The sequence below is a fragment of the Nanorana parkeri genome, unplaced genomic scaffold (genome assembly GCF_000935625.1).
Source record: "Nanorana parkeri isolate BGI_ZX_2015 unplaced genomic scaffold, ASM93562v1 scaffold3276, whole genome shotgun sequence".
Classification (NCBI taxonomy): Eukaryota; Metazoa; Chordata; class Amphibia; order Anura; family Dicroglossidae; genus Nanorana; species Nanorana parkeri.
In genome coordinates this window covers 35,256-56,224 of record NW_017309544.1, presented here as the reverse complement: position 1 = coordinate 56,224, position 20,969 = coordinate 35,256, and the positions used below count along the sequence as shown (strand labels likewise).

The window sequence follows — 20,969 nt, the reverse complement described above, 5'->3', positions numbered from 1 at the left end:
ACAATTTGCAGAGTCGTTCACACTGTGGGAATGTTTGCCCTGTGGGAATATATGCTAGAACACATGTTCTTTATTTCTCCTTTGCAAGTGGAATTAATTTTCGAATGTTATTGTGTTATGTTGCACCATGGCCCCTAGATGGGGCTAAAGGAGATGAGGAAATAAGCATTTGTTCCCTGTACTCCTCAGCACCGTCTAGGGGTCAAGGGGGAAAGGAGTCTCTTTGGCAAGCTTTGATGGCTTATCTGTAAGAGGGTGGCCATCAATAGTCGGTGAGTCCGCATATGTGTTTTCAAGCACAGTGGGATTTTGGAAGCATGATTTTTTTTTTTCACGATTACTGAAAATACACGGAGGTGTATTATATACACATTTAGGGCTTGTTCACACCATAAACAGTGCGTTCTAGAGCGGTCAGCTGTTGGAACGCACTGTATCGCATCCTGGGTGGCTTCCTGCGTTCAGGGGCGGGAGGGGGCGTGGCGGGTGCATTGAAGTCAATGGCACCACAGCCACTCCCTTTCGCAGGGAAAGGTTTAATCTGCTTGATAGAGCAGATTAAACCTTTCCGGGAGAAAATGTTTCTCTCCCGGGCGGCCGGGAGCCGCTATCTAATAGCGGGAGACTCCCGGAGCGTCCGGGAGAGTTGAGATGTCTGCATCAGTGCCTGCGTTCCGGTCCAGTGCAATCTGAAAAAAATGCTGTGAGCACTATTTTTTCACATTGCACTGGACAAGAATGCAGACACTGATCTGCCACGCGTTCTGGTGCGGGTGATCGCACTGCGGGCAGAGGGAGTGCCTGTGGTGCCATTGACTTCAATGCCACGCCACCTCCAGCCCTTGAACGCAGGAAGCCAGTCGGGATGAAATACAGTGCGTTGCAGCAGCTGACCTCTCCGGAGCGCACTGTTTATGGTGTGAACAAGCCCTAAAGGCCGGTGCACACCTAGGCGACACCTCACCGCGCGGCAATCATACAAGTACCTTTTTTCTGCGATACACGACGTGTGGCTGTTTTAGTTCGGAAGCACGGGCAGAATCGCGGCGGGAAACCGGGGTGCAATTGGAAAATAATGGCACACACAGAGCGATCGGTGCACGCCTAGGCGACTCCTGACCGTGCGGCAATCCGCAAGGAACCGCGCATGATGGCCGCGCGGTGGGGTGTCGCCTAGGTGTGCACCGGCCCTTAAAGAGGACTATACAGTATACTAAAGGAATTGAATCAGCAAAGGTTACATTACTTGTTATGAATTCACTATTATAGTGATTGTTATAATTGTGATTAATTATTTATAAGATTATAGCATGTTATTAATGGTTTTAGGTTAGAACAAGCACAGTGCAGTTTATTCATATGGAATTCATTTTTTATGCTCTTTTTCTCCAGTTTTAGGGCCCAAGCACACAAGTGGCTAACAGCGAAGAAACCAGCCCCATGGACACAATGTGCGCAAACAGCATGACGGCCAGATTTGTGCCCTGTAACCCTGGGCCTCTGCGTCTTGGGATGGCATTTCTTGTCACTAGTAATGAGCCTGGGCTGGGCCGCCACTAGGGTTGCCACCCGTCCAGTTTTGACCTGGACAGTTCGGTTTTGGAGTCCGGTGTCCGGAAGTCCAGCCAGAGGACACCCGGACACAAGACACTCGGTGTCGACACTGGCACTTTAAATTTTCTGACAGATGTGGCTGCCGAGATCCTCGGCAAGCGACATCTTGGGCAGCCGCCATCTGCATGAAACCCGGATCTTCCTCTGAGCTGCGGGCAGCCTGTGCCTGTTTACAAATTCCTGCAGCTCAATGGAATATCCAGGTTTTAGGCAGATGGCGGCTGCCTGAGATTGCCCTTGCCGGGGACCTCGGCCGCACATCTGTCATTGCTCCTCCTCCTTCTTCTCCTCCGACTCCCTGACACCGTGCTGCCCGCCTGAGGACCCCCGGTGAGACACCATAGCCCAGACAGCCCAGAGAGTCGCACAGCCCACCTGAGAGCCCACACAGCCCACCCAAGAGCCTGCACAGGCCACCAGGGCACCTGGAGACATCAGGGCGCCAACCCAGAACATGTATACAGTATGTATCTTCATATTATTTTATATTGCTGTATAATGTATTGCTGGGATTTGTAGTCCTCTATAGCTGGTCTTCTTACTCCCTCACCTGGCTGCCTCTCCTCGCTCTCACCTCTATATTCACCACAAAAGGTTTCACTTGAAGAAAAGGTGGCAACCCTAGTCGCCACACCTCCTCTCCCAGTCAGTTGCGGCAGGAGCATTCCCTGCACCACAGTGACACGTCACAAAGGGGTCGGGAATGCCCCTACTAGAAATGCCACCACAAACGGGGACAGGCAAGGGGGATAGTGGTCACAGTTTTGAACAGGCTTGGGCTAGCTGGGTTCACACCAAGCCCCCACACTACTGGTCACATACAATCTGGCCACAGCTAACCATCCACTTTGTGTGTGGCCATAGCACAGTGTGCTGTTGCGCCCAGATTCAGCATTTAGCCATTTCTGAACGCAGCAGCCAAAATGGCAGATCTCGGAGGCAGAGAATATGTGTCAGCCCGCGGGTAGACATGTTAGGGACTCAGCCTGTATCTTTTTTGCTTTCACTGTTATAAATAAACGTATCGGTGAGGCTCTAAAACAGGGCTAGGCAACCTAGACCCTTCAGCTGCGGTGGAACTACAAGTCCCATGAGGCATTGCAAGACTCTGACAGCTACAGACATGACTCTCAGAGGCAGAGGCATGATGGTATATGTAGTTTCACCACAGCTGGAGTGCCGAGGTTGCCTACCCCTTCCTCTAGTAAATGTTGCGTAGCGTGCCGGGTGTGGTGAGTGAATGATCCTGTGTTTTCAGGACAAAGGTGAGCTCCCAGGTATTATGAAGCCATTAATCCTTCACATGCCGCTCGCTGCGCCATTCTCTCCTTTCACGTTTAAAAAGAACTCCTCCCAAAATATCATTAAAGGGCCAGTTCACCAAAATGTGACGTGCCCGCAGTTTGACAGTGGTATGATTCAGGGCCATGGAAGGCGGAGTGTCTAATCCTGGGGGCCCTGGTGAGGCAAGCTGCGGCAGCCATTACTTGGAAGTCAGTTGTTCAAAAAGTCATTTGGCAAAATTGCTAATTTGCTGCGCAGATCTCTCCAATCTGCGGCGAATGGCACGATTTATGAATCGCAGTTCTATGGATTTCCAATTGCGTTTTGCAGATTTGCATGAAAAAAAAAGTAAGAGGAAATAAAGCCGTTATTAGTAAATCAGAGATTCCCGGATCCTACCCTCAGCACGTGGGAAGTTTTTGGTTATTTTCACCCCTTATTAACCTTTAGTTTACATTAACTCCTTCATCTCCTTTATGACTTTTAATGTTTGAACTATTGTTACCTTCCTTTGTGTACCAGAAACATCATTCTCGTCCCTTTAGGCTACATTCACACTAGCTGTACTTAGATGTGTTTATATGCGTTTAATATTGTTTTCTAAACGCATGTGCAGTATATGCATCTCATGATTTCCAATGGCTCTATTCACACCTTGCGTTTATTTAGATCCTTTGATCTGCAGGCAGTTTAGCTGCGTTTAGAAAAAATAGACGTCAGGCGCCTTCAAGAATCAGTTTGAACTTATAAACGCACCAAAACGCATGTAAATGCACATAAACGCAAGACACATTTATTTGCATTGGCTACTCCAATGGACTGTTTCAATGGACAAAGGACAGATGCATCTAAACGCATATGTGTCTAAATGTGCGTCATTTTAAGGATCTAGAACACGTATGTAAATTACACGTGCCACGGGCCTGCCACAAGATTTTATTAGGCACGCCAGTCCCAAGCTTTGTAGCGTGGCAAGCCTCTGTCTCAGGTCTTGGCTGCTATGGGAAGTCCCACTGTGTTTATCAGGGACTGACTGTATGTGAGGGCACTACAAGTGTCAGCAGTTCATGTCCATTTATTGGACAGTGACTGCTGGCACTTGTAGTTCCTTCTCACACAGTAGTGTCATATAATGGACAGGAACTGCTGACACTTGGAGTGTCCTCACACACACTCATAACATCATTATATGACCATCCTGGTGTCTTGTGTGTGAGGACACTACAAGTGTCAGCAGTCCCTGTCCAGTATATGACAGTCCTGGTGTCCTGTGTGTGAGGGCACTACAAGTGTCAGCAGTCCCCGTCCAGTATATGAGAGTCCTGGTGTCCTGTGTGTGAGGGCACTACAAGTGTCAGCAGTCCCCGTCCAGTATATGAGAGTCCTGGTGTCCTGTGTGTGAGGGCACTACAAGTGTCAGCAGTCCCTGTCCAGTATATGATAGTCCTGGTGTCCTGTGTGCGAGGGCACTACAAGTGTCAGAAGTCCAGTATATGACAGTCCTGGTGTCCTGTGCGTGAGGGCACTACAAGTGTAAGCAGTCCCTGTCCATTATATGGCAGTCCTGGTGTCTGTGTGTGAGGGCACATTAAATGGATAGGGAATGCTGACACTTGTAGTGCCCTTACACATAGGACACCAGGGTGGTCATATAATGGACTGCTGACGCTTATTGTGCCCTTACGAGCTGCAAGCCTCACGCATTTTGGACTGTGTGCTTTTTTTGCAAAGCACAGGCAAAGACGTGCTTTTGGCTGCTGCCTTTAGAGCGCCATTAACAAGTAATGGCACCGCAAGCACGTCACGTGTTTACCTGCATGGAATGAAGAGGTGTCAGTGTGCATGTCACAGTGTGAATGGGGACAAATTGAAGAATAAAATGTGTGTTTAGTGAGATAATTGAAAGTTGGAAGAAGACATTTTGGTGCGTCTGACCATCTGGATGTTTAAAAATAAAGAAAAAGAACTTGTAATGTCTGACTTCCTATTTTACACTGACGGGTGTCAGGATTTTGCATGTTTTCCAAATAAGCCAATTACTCATAACACTGTCAGGGATGACCACAGCAGGCTGCAGTCACATGATGATGACATATCGCCCACATACGGGGTGGGGATCAGCTCACGGGTTCATATAAACTTCTATTATAGGTCAGCAAAACTGTATAAAGGGAACCTGTACCCGGAGAAAAATGGAGACCACCAATGCAGAACTCCCAAAAATCTGTCCACCTGCGTTCATTCAAACGGGACATACACGTCCTTGCGGCGTGCATGCCTGTAAACGGCCGATCCTGGGAGGAACAGGCGCTGCATGTGATTGCGCGCAGCAGCCTGTTCTTCCCTATGGGAGGATGCAGCTGTATGCTGTGCGGGCGTCTGTTGCATCCTGTCTGTGTCCAAGTGGGTAACACTGGTACCCGCACAGATGTGCAGTTCGGGTGCGCGTATGGCAGCGTACAGACGCGTCCTCCCATAGGGAAGAACAGGCTGCTGCACGCAATCACACACAGCACCTGTCCTTCCCGGGATTGGCCCGTTTACAGGCATGCATGCCACAAGGACGTGTACGCCCCGTGTGAATGAGGCCTTGCAGTTTATTTGTCAGCGCCTCGGAAACAAGCATGCAGTAAGTAAAGTCAGAATGCCTGTTAATATTTAAACTAGACCAGTGATCCAATAAGTTCTGAAGCTGGGGATCAGCATGACAGGTTTGAAACTTATATTTTCATGACAAGGTTGGCAATGGCAGCACATTTATTTTTCTTTGTTAGGTTTTCCTATTTGTTTTAATAAAATTTAAAAACGTGAATATCTATAGTTTCAAATTTTATTAAAACCAAAATTAGAACCCCGGGTATCTCTGTCAGGTGGAATCGAGTTGGGTCTGTCCCTGCAGGGTGCACACCAGGCAGAGATATCCGGGGACACACCGTTGTGGTCACTCAGGAGGTGATCAGGTGACAGGTGTCTGTCCTCCTTTCCTTCTCTCCACACTGTACATGGGGGCGTGGGCGTGTCCGCCCGGATGTGACGTCACCATTCACCTGCCGCTCGCTGGGCAGAGCTGGAGGCAGCCGCGAGGAGGGAAGGCAAGGATTGGGAGGACGCCACACACACCGACCGAGCTCTGCACATATCAACGAAAAGGAGAACCCGAGGATCGGGAGGACTGCACACACAACCAGCCGAGCGTTGTACATACATCCAGGAGGGGAGCAAAGGATCGGGAGGACAGCACACCGAGCTGAGCTTTGTACATACAGCGAGGAGAGTCCGGGATGGCGCGGCGATGCCCCGATCTGCTGTTCCTGTTCATCTCTCTGTCCTGCTGGGGTAAGTGCGACGTACCTGTCACCCGGATCCGGGTCATCGCATCCACTGAACGGGCAGGATGAAGTTGTATCGGTGACTTTGTCCTCTGCGCTATAACTATCCTCCGGCTCCGCGAGTAGATCTTTTTCCTATGTGTGGCCACCACCCACAGCATCTCTGTACACAGCAACTTTATACATTGGTAGAACTTCTCCTGATCGATATATCTATAGATCTGTGCGTGTATGATGGAGCTCTGCATAATGTACAATATCTAGACCGATGATATCGATGTGTGTACCCCCATTGTACAGGTTAGGGATGATTTGTAATGTGTATATGATCCTCACCTATGAAGCTGAGAGTATTGAATCATTCAAAAAGCATTTAGATACCTTCCTCAGAGACCACAACATACAGGGGCACAGGTACTCTTAAAAACAAGGACGGAAAAGGGACTTGTGTACACACACTCACACAATCACACACACATTCACTCACTCACAATCACACACACACACACACACACGTTGGACTTGATGGACCTGTGTCTTTATTCAACCTCAAGTACTATGTAACTATCCCTCCTCCATCCACAACAGAATGTGATGCACTGTAAGCATGTTTACTAAAATTATATAAACAGATACAGTGGTACCTCTGTTCACGAACGCTTCTGTTCGCGATCAATTTGGTTCGCGAGCAGGAAGTTTGGCAAAATTTTGCTTCCGTTCGTGAACTCTGCATCAGGTGACGAACACAACCGCAGCCATCTTCCCTGCTCTGGCACCTGGTTCCCGAGATTGCGGTCTGATCACAGTTTGATTCGGTTCGCGACCAGAATCGTGGAACAAATTAAGTTTGTGAACCGAGGTACCACTGTGTATTCTCTATTTCCCCTGTAGTTCTGTATAGTGTGTATATGTGTGTGTATCTATATCTAATTGTGTGTATGGGTGCAACGCAATGGAGGGTCCGCTGACTTGCAGTTGTATCTTCTGATTTCCTTCCGATCCAATGCGTTTGTTTTCCAAAGGAAGGGCACCAAAAAACCGCTCTGTTACATTGTGTTGTGCTTTTAAAAAAAAAAGAAATGTGCATGTCCTATTTTTTTTTTTTTTTTTTCTTTCATCGTAACCTAGCGCAATGTAACGGAGCGGTGTGCACTAGCCCCGTTCATTTTTATCTGTTTTGCCTGAGGAAGGGACTTTGCCGTTCTGAAACGTCGCTCTGATGATGTCACACCTTTTTAGAAGTCAATAAACATTGACTTTTCTACATGCTGGAGTGCTTGTGACCTTTTTTTGTATTTTTGATGAAAGAATGTATCACGACACACCGGTTTCTGGTGTGACTGGGCCCTAAAGCTAGTTTGGTCTTTGTGTGTGTACCCCCAATTGTATACACTGGGGGGGTTGTTGTATATTTGATCCACACCACACTTTTGCTGTGTTTTGTTTGCTGGATCTCTTTCGCATGTATAAGGTCTGTGCAGTGAGATTGCTGGCTCATTTGGGTGCACCTCCATTGTATAGTTTGAGGGATTGTGGTTTTCGTTCAGGAAACTCCCATTCGTTTCACAATCCAATGTTGCATCAGAACTTTAAATGACATCGGTCAAGTCTCTGGCGTTATAGAACGTTCCGATGAGAGTTTTTGTGTATTTGAAAATCTACCGGTGTGTACACAGTACTATGGGTGTAGTGGGATATGTACTATCCTCCCGGCCTGGAGATCCCGCTATACCTCCATGTACTATCCTCCCGGCCTGGAGATCCTTCCTGTTTTTCCTGGTCGGGAGTATTATCTGTGTTACTCTCTCTGTGTAACGCAGTGATTTGTATAGAATGCTCCATGGCGGTGCTCTGCAGCTTTCATATTGCAGTTCCTCTTCTGCATGGAGTGATATGTCTGTACTCTGGGTGACCCCACATCTCTGAGCTGCTTCTACTCTGATACCACAGAGACATCTTAAACACAAGTTCTGTTTGCTGATTTTGGGTGGAGGATATTGATAAAGATGTTTTATTTTAAAAAATGCCCATTAGATGATGCTGGGCTTTCTATGTCTGTGCTCTGGTGACCCCACATTTCTGAGCTGCTTCTAATCACCATCACCGGCCACAGAATCAGGCAAACTTTTTTTTTTTTTTTCTTCCATTTGAGTGTTTAGTTTGTAGATAGTCTGGTCATAAGTTGGTTACATTGCAGCCGGTAGGATGTATAGTATATTTGCGTTTTCTAGGGAAAGGTGTCAAATTTGGGATGCGAGAAGTTTTCTTTTCCCTTTTTCCATGCTTCAGGTTTGTTTTCCTAACTGATGTCTCTGCACCCTCCCGATGTGCCTGTACTTTATCTCTTCCTCACCAGTTAGAGATGTGGGGGGGATGGTGGCTGAGACCTGATCCCATTAAACAATAAAGAGGGTCTTCCCAGGCAGGCTGGTGGGGGCACAAAGGCGTTTCGCTGGTTCCTCCTTTCTCTTGTCTCTCCAGTTTCTAGGGATTGATTAGTATTGAAGAGAATTCCCCTTGTGCAGGAAAAAAAAGAGAAGCATGTTCCATTGTCACGTTTCCTTTTCTCAGTGTGAGCAAAGTATTATTTAAATGTATTTCAAGTGAAAACTGCGAGCGAATAGGAGCCTGAGGGTGCCTTGCGTCAGGATCCATATTCAATGGGTAACCAGTGCTGACCTTTTGTGGAAGGGACGCCGTCCTCGGTACTGGCAGTCATTTCCCCAGCTCGGTCTTTGTAGTGTAGATTCAGGTACACGCGTTTCATTATTCCTCCCAAGTGCTGATCTTCTCTCCGTTCTGCAGAATAAAGCCAGAGTCCTTGTTAGCGCTGAAGCACGGTTTGTCCCTATAAACGCATGCCGTGTGCAGGATCCGTCCCCTTTCACAGGAGGACGTTCGTTTTCATCACATGGTGCTTTATTGTTGAATATTCACTTTAATTGTGAATATGTGCAGCTATATAGTGAATGTTTCACCTAGAACAGGTCATCTCAATCCTCTGATTGGGGGATGGGGGACTCAGGTGAGGAAACATCCATTCCGATCCCAGGTTTTTTTTTTTCCCAATAATGGTTGAAGCAGAAAATGAATCTTAGCCCTTGCAGTGGGGCTCCTCCTGCACCATAATGCCTCATTCACACGGGAATCGGACGGCACGTACAGCTGCGTGCACGGCCGTAGTGGGCAGCTCCCGGGAAGGACAGGTGCTGCGTGTGATTAGTACGCGGCCCCTGTCCTTCTCTATGGGAGTACGCGGTCATACGCCGCCCCACGCTCACCCCAAGTGCAGGTCCGTACGGGTGTCCCAGCTCAGACGCAGACAGGATCCATCCTGTCAGTGTGCGAGTACGGACACCAGCACGTGCAGGGCGGGTGAGCGTAGTGCGGCCGCGTACTCCCATAGAGAAGGACAGGGGCTGCGTACTAATCACACACAGCACCTGTCCTTCCAGGGAGCTGCCCGATACGGGCCAGCACGGAGGTGTGTGTGCCGGCCTTTTCTAGTGTGAATGAGGCCTTAGGGTTAAGTGCTGGTTTTGGTATAGGAAGGAAATTAGTTATACTCGCCTGATCCTTGGAGCCGGCTGGCTGTCACAGCGCTCCCTGCAGCCTGTCCCCTCTTCTGCAGCGATGGTATGTCCCTCAGAGTCGTCACGTCCTACACACTGTGTTTTGGATGTGATGACTCGTGGACCTTGGTCCTCTGCAGCGGAAGGGGGGAGAGGCTCCTGGGACTAGTCTAAGAGGCAGTCGCCTATGAGGAGTGGGCGAGTATGACTTATTTTCCTCCCTAGACCAGAACAAGCAAATTTCAAGTCATTTTCAGTGTTTTTAAATAAGCAGCATTTCATTATAATGATACTTGCTGATCCTGCCACGAAGGTTCTTGTTTAGGTACTTCCTGTTATAGGATGACAGCATTCTGTCCCCATCTCTCATTTGTGTTCCTGTGTTGTCACCATCAAGAGCCCTTCTAGCAGGGTGACAACAATGGACCATGCCTGCATAGTCTCCATCAGAAAAGCGTTGCCGCCATCCTTGGAGTACACGTAGACAGGAAGTGGCTGCCAAGGATCAGCAGCACTGAGGGGCAACAAGCAATTAAAAATTTATTGATTTAGGTATTTTATATTTTAAAAAATGGCAATTAATGATAAACAGAGACCCTGTTGCCAGATCATTTCATCAACCATCTTTCCATAAGATCATATGAACATTAAACATATTTTCTTCATGTTGTTTACCTGTAAAATTCCAGAAGCCCGTGGGACTGCTGCTGGGTGCCGCCATCTTGGATGTTATACCAACAGCCCCAGAAGGCTCAGAGCTGTCACTCTATAGTATTCCCCTTCACTGCTCTTTCAACAGCTACATGCAAGGTGTGAAGGGAGGGGCTGAGGAACTGGGCTAGTAATTAGACACTCCCAGCAGAGGAGTGAAGGGAGGGGCTGAAGAGCAAAGGGAGGGGCTGAGGAGCTGGGCTAGCACAGAGAGTAATTAAACACTCCCAGAAGAGGAGAGAGAACTATGACGTACAGGGAGTGAGGAAGCTGTGCTAGGAAATTGACTCCCCTGAAGAAGTCACATTTTCTAGCGTGTTCAAAGGCTGATTGCAGATGATTAAAAATACAATTTGTTGATGGAACAAAATTGCAAGTAACATCTGTGCTTTTACTTTCAATTTGAAGTTGGAGACAGGTTCTCTTTAAAGGCTAGGATTACCTTTCCGGCAATGTATCGTGGTGCACCCATATTTAGGGAGTAACCTGAAACATCGCATTGCAACCCCCTCCCATTAATCTGAACCGCAGGCTTCTCACTGCGGGCTTATTTAAAAATTAAAATTATTGGCTCCGCCCACACAGTCACATCATCCATGGTGTCATCGCCGAACGTTTGACGCCGTGGCAGAGGGACTAGTAGTTCTCCATGAAATACAAGTGTGGCGACATTACCGCACATGTAGTCCATTGACATTTCCTCTCATCCATGTGGGTAAATGTGTGCACCTCGGCATGGACATGGGAGGAAGAGTCTGCAGGACCCAGAGCATTGCACCTGCGATCCAGGTGGTATTTCACTTTAAGGGCAGGTTCACATCCTTCTCCAGAGCAGATCTGATCCATAAAATTGTGTGAACCTGCCCGCAGTTCTAGTGCGTTCCAGACCATACAAAATGAGACATGCAGCATTTGTCTGGTCAGGTATGGACTGCGCTGGTGTGAACAGAGGCCAGAAATAGCATAGGGATGCATTGGGATGCATTTTGGCTCCGGAAACAGTCTGGTCTGGAGGTAATCTGCATGTGGTGTGAATGGGCCGTGAAGGAATATGGAGGATGCTGTTACTGAGCTCTTTTAAGCCTCGTTCACACCAGATGCAGTGCGTTCCGGCCCAATTCTGGCCAGAACGCACTATTGCATTGCGGCCTGCTAACTATGTTGTGGGGCAGGAGGGTGCGTGGCGGTCCATTGAAGTGAAATGGCACCATAGCCACGCCCTCTGGCCGCCCGGGAACGCAAGGCACATTATGCTTGCGGTCCGGTCGGAACCAAATGCTGTAAGCCCTATTTTGTTCGGACCGGATCGCAGGCATAATGTGCCTTGTGTGGCCGATCGCGTTGCACCAGGAGGGCGTGGTTATGGTGCCATTCACTTAAATGGACCGCCGCACCCCCTCCTGCCCCACAACACAGTGAGCCGGCCGCAATGCGATGCAGTGCGTTCAGGCCGGAACGCACTGCATCTGGTGTGACTGAGCCCTTCAAATTGCTGTTTTCCTGCCAAACAGGGAATATAATCTACTGTAGATCGTGTCCCATGTGGGGATTGAAGCCAGGACCTCAGCACTTTAACTTCTCCTATTTGTTGACTTTTGCATTTCCTGATTGGTATATTGGGTGTACCTGACATTGCAGAGATCAGGTTTGTTTGCTGAAGGTACAGATAGGAGGTGCAGTGCTGACGCTCATTCGATGGCTACGGCACAAGTATCCGTCCGCTACCTTTGAGCAATCATTGTGAAAGCAACAAACCGGTTTTCTGTTGTTGGTTTTTTTTAGACCGTGGAAAGCTTTATTTTTAAGATTTTATACTTTAGATAACAGGACAGAGTGACTAACTTTTGTGTCCTCCCTGGACGGTAAAACACGGAGCTTGTGGGGAAATTGATCACTGGCGTCATGTAGGCCGGGAGCGCCCTTTGTACTCGGCACCTAAAGTTTATCTTCCGGGGAGAAGGTATCTGTTGACTTTCAATCAGCAGCACACTGTTCCATGCTGACAATACTCAGTGCCTTCTTATCTCTGCTATGCTGATGTCAGCCACGGTTATTTATATACACACACAATGCTTTGATAGTGTCGGCCAAGAATGTGGAAAGCTGCATTTCTAAAGGGATCTCCCTGGTAGAAACTAACAGGATAGTAAAGTGTCTTTAGATGCAAATGAGACCATCCTGCGGGTGTACACCCACCACTGCCGGTCAATGCGACTGCCCGTGTGTTTTTTTTACTGTAAAACTGCAGCACATTGTGTGCTCTGGTCAACAATACGTCTCTGGTGAGGCTTTGTTCCTGTGCTGGTTGATGTGAATGGTTAGGAGACACTGGGACTGTAAATTACTTCTGAAAAGGAAATATTTAGACAAAATGTAGGATTTACACCAGAGCTGGACAAATCCCAAGTACCTATGCTGGCCGAAGGATGCTTTGTGTGTATATATGATCTTCCCCTATGGATATACACCGATCGGCCATAACATTGTGACCACTGACAGGTGAAGTGAATAACATTGGTTATTTGGTTACAATGACACCCGGAAGTGGGGGGGGATATATTACAATGACACCTGGAAGGGGGGGGGGGATATTACAATGACACCCGGAAGTGGGGGGGGATATATTACAATGACACCTGGAAGGGGGGGGGGGATATTACAATGACACCCGGAAGTGGGGGGGGATATATTACAATGACACCTGGAAGGGGGGGGGGGATATTACAATGACACCCGGAAGTGGGGGGGGATATATTACAATGACACCTGGAAGGGGGGGGGGGATATTACAATGACACCCGGAAGTGGGGGGGGATATATTACAATGACACCTGGAAGGGGGGGGGTATATTACAATGACACCCGGAAGTGGGGGGGGATATTTTACAATGACACCCGGAAGTGGTATATATTAGGCAGCAAGGGAATATTTTATCCCTGAAGTTGATGTGTTGGAAACTGAAAAAATGGACAAGTGTAAGGATTTGAGCAACTTTGACAAAGGCCAAATTGTGATGGTTAGATGGGTCAGAACAACTCCAAAACTGCAGCTCTTGTGGGATGTTACCGGTCTGCAGTGGTCAGGACCTACAAAACGAGGTCTAAGGAAGAAAAAATAGTGAACCGGAGACAGGGTCATGGGTGGGTAAGGCTCATTGATTCACATGAGGAGCAAAGGCTGGCCCGTGTAGTTCGATCCAATAGAAGAGCTACTATAGCTCATATTGCTGAAAAAGTTAGTGCTGGTTCCGATAGAAAGGTGTCTGAACACACTGCATCAGTTTGTTGCCTATTGGGCTGTATCTCTGCATTTTTGTTTCTGTCTCCCTCCCCACTTCCTGTCCTGCTGACAACGTTTTATCAGGTGGGAAGGGTGGACAAATCTTTTTAGCGGAGCCTTGGGTAGTAAAAACTGTTTTGGCTTGACATACACTTTCACTGCATTGTTACTGCTCCTACTAATTGCACTTAGAGGATTATCCATTGTAAATGGTTCTCATCTTGGGTCATTTCTCATGCATTTGTTGGAAGGTCATTATATTTACCTTTTTGATATACTTTTTTTTTTTTTTTTATATACGGTACATTTTTTATTGTTTGAAGCTTTTTGTGCCATATCGAGGTTGGAGTGAAGCTGAATAAGTTTTAGCTTTACTGCCCTGTAAGATCATTCAGAGAAGGTCTGTGGTTATCGCATACAGTGTGGTCATGAATTCTTTTCGATTTTCCTCTCTACCATAACTGAGTGGATATCGATCAGTCAGAGAGATCCAATCAATATTAACTTGGATATGGGTGTAATAGGTCAACCTGACTGATGATTGGCTTATATACGGGAATGTTTTTAGGCTTGTATTTTCTGTGCGGCATAATCACCAGGTATAATCATTCTGCTGAAATAAATTGCACACGCGGTAGCCCCTGCTGCATAAACCTATATTCTCCTATTTATTCTTTTGGCTCTGTTAATCCTCACATTGTCCTGGTAGATGATTTAATTAGCTTGCAGCTAAGGAAGTAACTGGAGCTTTGCTGATTTACCACAGCAGAGTGAACAACAGGGGCCATTAGATCCCTATCATGTGAGCCTCTTGCTGCAATTTTCTGCCATGACTCTTCCCATTTGCTGCCTTGTAACACATGATTGCCAGAAATAATTACCGTTTCCCTTTTACGGACTGATTTTGTCTGATCTCTGTGACCTGCTAGGTAATCGCAGCTCTGTACAAATTGATGCTGAACACAGGCTTCATGCTTTAAGATTAAGGGGTCGCCTCACGAAGATGGACGAGTTATTTTAAATGCTTTATTTTAGCTTGCAATATTGTTATCCTAAAAGGTTTTCAGCAACAAAGAGAAATACAGACGTGGAGTCATTTGTTGGTACCTTTCCAAGAAAAAAGAACCCACAATTTTTACTTTAGAATTGACTAGAAACTGACAAAAATAATTAGCATCCATCATTGTTCCATTAAAACTGCATGCGCCTGTGAAATGGTCAAAATACAAGAATCAAAATTTCCCATACGTGACTATTTAAAAGCTTTTTACAGCTCATCAGTTTAGTGTTAACAATGATTAATGGCCCTAGAATTATTCCTCTCAAGGTGCCCATACACTGCTCGATTCTCGTACGAGAATCGTGGGAAATCCCGCGATCGTACGAGAATCGAGCAGTGTAAACGAAGACGTGCGACCGTTTCTACTGTACGGTCGCACGTCTTTTGTCCTAACTAGCACGCTAGAAAACGTACGATTTTCGGCTGGTTTGAACAGTGCTCGGGAGACAAATTCCGCACGGGCCGGTGTGCGCACACTGCCCATTCAGCATGGCGGTCATCGGAAGCCCGCCCCTCGGGGGGCGGGCATGCGATGATCGAGAGTACGATCTGCCTGTCCAAGATGGGCAGATCGTACGTTTTTTTAAATTACTTTACAACCATCGCAAGACTGAGGTCTTGCAATGGTTGTAAAGTGTATGGCCAGCTTTACTCTGACGTACACTTAAGGTGCCCATACCCCTGCCGTACAATAATTTCGTGTTCCTAGCACACTGGAAAACCTGCCAAAAATCCTACGGTTTTCGACGGGTTGGTAGCGTGCTCGGAAGACGAAAGCCGCATGGGTCGGTGTGCGCAAGTACACACTGCCAGCTTGGCGTTGCAATCATCGGCAAGCCCTCCCCTCAGCATGGAGGGCTTGCGATGATCGCGAGTACAATCTGCCTGTCCAAGATGGGCAGGTCGTAAGAAATTTTAAAGACCTTACAACCATCGCACAATGAAAGTCATGCGATGGTTGTAAGGTGTGTATGGGCAGCTTTCCCCTTATTGCTATCACATAGGGAGATAACAAGCCCCCTATCTGATGGCACAGATACAGTGACAGATACTCTTTATCAACTTGCTGACCGGGGTGTTACACCCCCTTCCTGGCCAGGCCATTTTTCAGTATTCAGCGCTGCGGTACTTTGACCATTACTCAGTCATGCAACGCTGTACTGAAATTAATTTTATACTATTTTGTGGGGACAGATAGAGCTTTATTTTGGTGGTATTTAATCACCACTGGGGGTTTTTATTATATAATGAAAATAAAAATTATTTTGAAATAAAACCTGTTTTCTCTGTTATAAAACATGTATTCACAATTTTTTTCTACAACCTAAAAGACGGTCACGTCGGTTAAATAGACACCAAACATGTCAAGCTTCAAAATTGCGTGCGCCCGCGAAATCGCCAAAAAACTACAATACCTAAAATTGGCCATAGGCGAAGCTTTAAAAGCTTTTACCGCTCACCAGTTTAGTGTTATCAGTGATTGATGGGCCTAGAATTATCGCTCTCACCGCAACGTACTTGAACATATTGCTCCGGCTGTCTCGGGTTTGAAGGGTTCCTTCTCCAGACTGCATGTTTCAGCGGTTTCAATAGATGTACAAAAGAATTCAGCTCAGGGCTCAAAGAAGACCACTCCGGAAATTGACCAGGGGTGGGCAAACTACGGCCCTCCAGCTGTTGTGGAACTACAAATCCCACGAAGCATTGGAAGATTCTCAGTCAGGCATGACTCCCAGAGACAGATGCTTAAAGGGATTTTCCCCAGTCATCTTCCAGGACAGCCATCGAGATATAGGCTACGTGAGTAGGCGCCAGATGGTGGCCCCCCCGGGTGTACAGCAGTGGCAAGGTGTGATGACCTGGAGTGTGCAGTGCGTTGTGGTCCCACCCTAGGAGGTAAGATTTGTCCTCACTGATCCTCTCGATGGCTGTCCTGGAAGATGACTGGGGAAAACATGAGTTGATTACCTGATAACTCTGTTTCCAGGAATCTTCCAGGACAGCCAGTTCCCGCCCTTGGTGTGTATCCAGGTGGCATCCGAGGTTGGATGCAGGAGGGGATACTTTTGTGCATGGGGTAGCCTTCGGTCCTAGAGGTTACTGACTTGGGATGGAAGGAGGAGTCTATTTATTTAATGTGGTTGATGTGTTTCCTGTTGCAGGCAGGCGGAGCCTATATCTCGATGGCTGTCCTGGAAGATTCCTGGAAACAGAGTTATCAGGTAATCAACTCATGTTTTTAGTTTCACCACAGCTGGATGGCCGCAGTTGGCCCACCCCTGGAATAGACCAGTGTCCAGTGTCTATTGTCAGTGTCTTCTTTTAGCTGTGTATTTTAAATCATTATCCTGTTGGAGTATCCATGACCTGCGGCAGAGATGGGCACATTTGTTCTAGAATTCCTTAATGGTCCTGAGATTTCATTCTTCTTGTACACATGGAACCCTGTGCCAAATGCAGCAAAGCTGCCCAATAACCTAACTGATCCTCCTCCATGTTTCACAGTAGGTATGGTGTTCTTTGCTTAGAAAGCTCATATTTGTCAACATAGAGCTGATGTGACTTGACACAGCCGCACCATCCTTTTACAGGATCTGCGAATGGAGGGACTGCAAGACACATCTGCCTCTGCGGCAGAGGGAGGAGGAGTTGTTAATGGAGTGCAGGCGTGGTGACACCACTGCTCATGTAGTACATTGATACCTCCACCCATCCCATAACTGCAAGTCTTTGGTATGGAAAGGGGTTGGAAGGAAGAGTCTGAGCAATGCACTTATGATCCACTGATCGAAGTCGCAATGCTTTGCAGACTCATTTTTTTTATTACTTTTATGAATGTGTGTATTTATATTGATTAAAGAGCTGGATTATGCCGTAAACATGCTAAAGAAACTTTTTAGAAACCACATTACATGCTGTACATTGCTGTGGATGTGTTCGAGCCAAGCTTGTTGGAATGATATCATGCAATGCCAGGAGGATCTTATCGGCTGCCGGGGAAATGGTTATCATCACACTGTCTGTCCTGGGCCGTCAGCAGGTTCCTCTTCCACATTCCTCTTCTGTTTCCTGTACAGCTCATCCCATCATTTTGCTGTGTGAAGGAGTGAGCGCAGTCACCTTATATTTCAAGTGAACTCGGTCAGGAACTGGCATCGCTATTTATCCATCTTCCTAAAACATTCAGCCCTGTAAAAGATGTCTGTGTTAGATGACCACCTGCCTCTGGTGTAAGCAGACAAAATGGCTATTATACACAATGGAGGGAATTTATAAAAAATGGAGCAAACAGAATCAGTCACCGCATGCCGCTGTCCGAATACAGTGTACACAGTAGGATATTTGTTCATCCGCGCTGTTAGCATGGATGGAGAAGTCCGTCAGATTTTTTTTTTTCGTTTAGCCTGAACTAGAAAAATCCCCATGTGTTCCCAGATTTAGGCTGTCCATGCAGTAGTAGCCCCACGGCTTTTGTAATCTTGACAGCCAATACCCGCAGCTCTACCAGAACAGTGGCTGCGGTCTGTTTGGCTGTCAATTTTTGGTCTATTTCCTTCAAAAGTTGAATAAAAATTAAACAAGAGTGGTGCCAACAGGGCCACATAGTGCTAGAATTTCAGCAGAACTCTGAGCAAAACTGTTGTCAGCCCTTGCAGTGGGGCTACCCCTGCACTGCAAGGGTTAAGTTCTCATTTTTGTCGGTGTAAAATAAAAATAAACAAGTTATAATCACCCGAACCACAGAGCTTTCACAGTGCTCCCTCCAACCTGTCCCCATCCCCACCCCGCTGCAGCGATTTTGTATGTCCCTCGGCATCCTTATGTACTATACACTGTGTATAGACCATGATGAATCAAGAATCCTTAAACCGCTACAGCGGAGGGGAAGAGAGAGGCTCCAGGGACCGATCTAAGAGCCAGCCATCTCCAAGAAAAGGGTGAATATAAAACTTTTTGAACCTAGACAAAAACAAGCACTTCAAGTGACATTAAAGTCACATTTTTTTCCCTCCCTTCCCAATCCTGCTGTAGGGACTTACCTTAAATGATGTCTCCTTAATCGGATCATCTTCTTTCCAGTCCTTTTCAGCTGGTTGCGGGTCTCAGATCCAGCGCTGACTCCTCTGTCGTCCTTCTCTGATGTCCCATGTTGTCTGTGCGGGTGCACGCTGCTCCATAGACTTACCTTGTGCCTCTCCTCGTCTCCCGGCCGAACATCTGAACTGCGCATGCGTCCGTCCCAAGATCCTTTGCGGCTGCCTGAGACTCTTCAGATGTTTGGACGGGACGGCAAAGGTAAATATTAACCCTTTTTAAAAGGTGGGGTTAAAAAAATGTTTTTGGCATCTATCTACTGCTTGCTAGCGGTAGATATATGCAAAAACACACGAGGGTTTAATAACCCTTTAATTCTTGCAGTGAGGGGGTTGCCCCTAGAGTTCTGCTTTAATTCTGTATGGATAATAGTGATAAGTAATAATCTAATATAATGACCCCTGGTTACGTCTCCCTTCTCTCTTTATTAAATATTGCCAACAATTTACACAGCACTTTACATAGTTGCACATTCACATCAGTCCCTGCCTTAAAAGTAGCCTACAATCTAAGGTCCCTATCACCCATGCATACATACGAGGGCCAATTTAGACAGGAGCCAATTAACCTACCAGCTTGTCTTTGGAGTGTGGAAGGAAACCGGAGTACCCGGAGGAAACCCACACACGCACAGAGGGAACATGGAAACTCCTTGCAGATAGTAACCTGGCCAGGGACCCCTAATATACAGGACAGAAGCTCTAACCACTATGCCACTGTATAAAAATAATAATTTTATCTGGTGTGAGAACACAACATTAGGAAGTTCTTCCCTTTTGTGTCCGATCTTTGCTGCTCCATTTGATGGTTGAATAAGTATCCTTTTCAGAAGCATCAGTGTGATATGGAGCTGCATTTACTGGGTCAGCGAGTGGCCTATAATGTTTCCCAGTACACAAGCTCTGACCCATCATGTCAGGATGGCAGTAGTAGGCCTTGTATGCTGGTTACCAGGTGTACTTTTGCCAGCGCCGTATTTACGTCTTAAAGCAAGCTCAGCATCATTACAGAGGGCAAAATCGCCAACCTCAGACATAATGTGCTCAGAAATAGCAGCAACATTCACAGGTCAGCAGAATTGTTTGTTCCAGTCATTCTCTGCTTGGTACAGCTGCGCCACCATGATATACTAGGTCTCCTAGTGAGGGTATGACCTCTACATGTGGCTTTTCTGTGGCCTTTCTCTTTGTAAGATTTTCTTTCCTCTGTTTTACATAGCAGTCTCTACAGCAGTAAAGGACTGAAAGGGGTGATTCATGGGTTAAATATTTACAAATTCTAACAAACAGAAGAGCCCTATGATCGGGATCTCGTATGTAGAGTGCATTAACGCGCGCGTGTTATGTTGCATGTCAGCTTGCGTTGACGTGGCCAAAATTGCACCTGATCCTTTTTTCTAATGCATTGCACTGTAGTGTTTCGGTGCATAGCAGTGCGTTGCAATGAACACGTGCATGGTGCCACAATGTGCATTGTGTTAACACAGGGATGTGTTCCTGGCCTAAAGGGTGAGGGTATTTAAAAAAAAAATGTTCTTGTCCTTTTGGCCTCCACTCATAACTCAAAGTCCGCCTCCCTGCTTCTGAGCTCAGTGTTTTACTAGTTTGTACTGCTGTGCAACGCTGCAGTGTTTACATACTGTGGGCTGGCTTCTTCTCCTCGATGCCCCCTGGGTTTAAAGTAGAACCTCGGAGACTCCAGGCCCCAAAGAAGTCACATGTCCTACAGCCCGTGCACAGGCAACACAAATAAGCTTTCCCCACATATTCGCATTGCTGTCCGTTTGGGGAGATTTTTCCGTACTTGTGTACTGATTAACTATGTAGGTTGCCATTGCCAAGCTTCCCTTCTGAAACTACTAGCGCCCTAGCTATCATGCTGGTTTAATGGCAGTGACCTGGAACAAGTATATAGCTGAGGAGATCTGAATTTTACGATCATCATGCTTATTCCCCGTCGGTGCCTCAAAGTTTTGAAGCTGCAATGGCAGCCCCCCCCCCCCCCCCCCCCCCCCCCCCTACACA

The 20,969-nt window shown here is 47.0% G+C and overlaps 1 protein-coding gene across 1 annotated transcript in view; it reads left to right on the top strand.

Annotated features, from left to right (window-relative positions):
* The first annotated feature begins 350 nt into the window (after window positions 1-350).
* The window catches only part of CXADR (coxsackie virus and adenovirus receptor), a 50,943-nt gene continuing 30,324 nt past the window's right edge, over window positions 351-20,969 (top strand). The window contains exons 1-2 of the mRNA XM_018574844.1: window positions 351-356; window positions 6,151-6,234. Of these exons, the coding sequence (XP_018430346.1) occupies window positions 6,180-6,234 (55 nt within the window). The 5' untranslated portion in view covers window positions 351-356; window positions 6,151-6,179. The remainder of the gene's footprint in view (window positions 357-6,150; window positions 6,235-20,969) is intronic.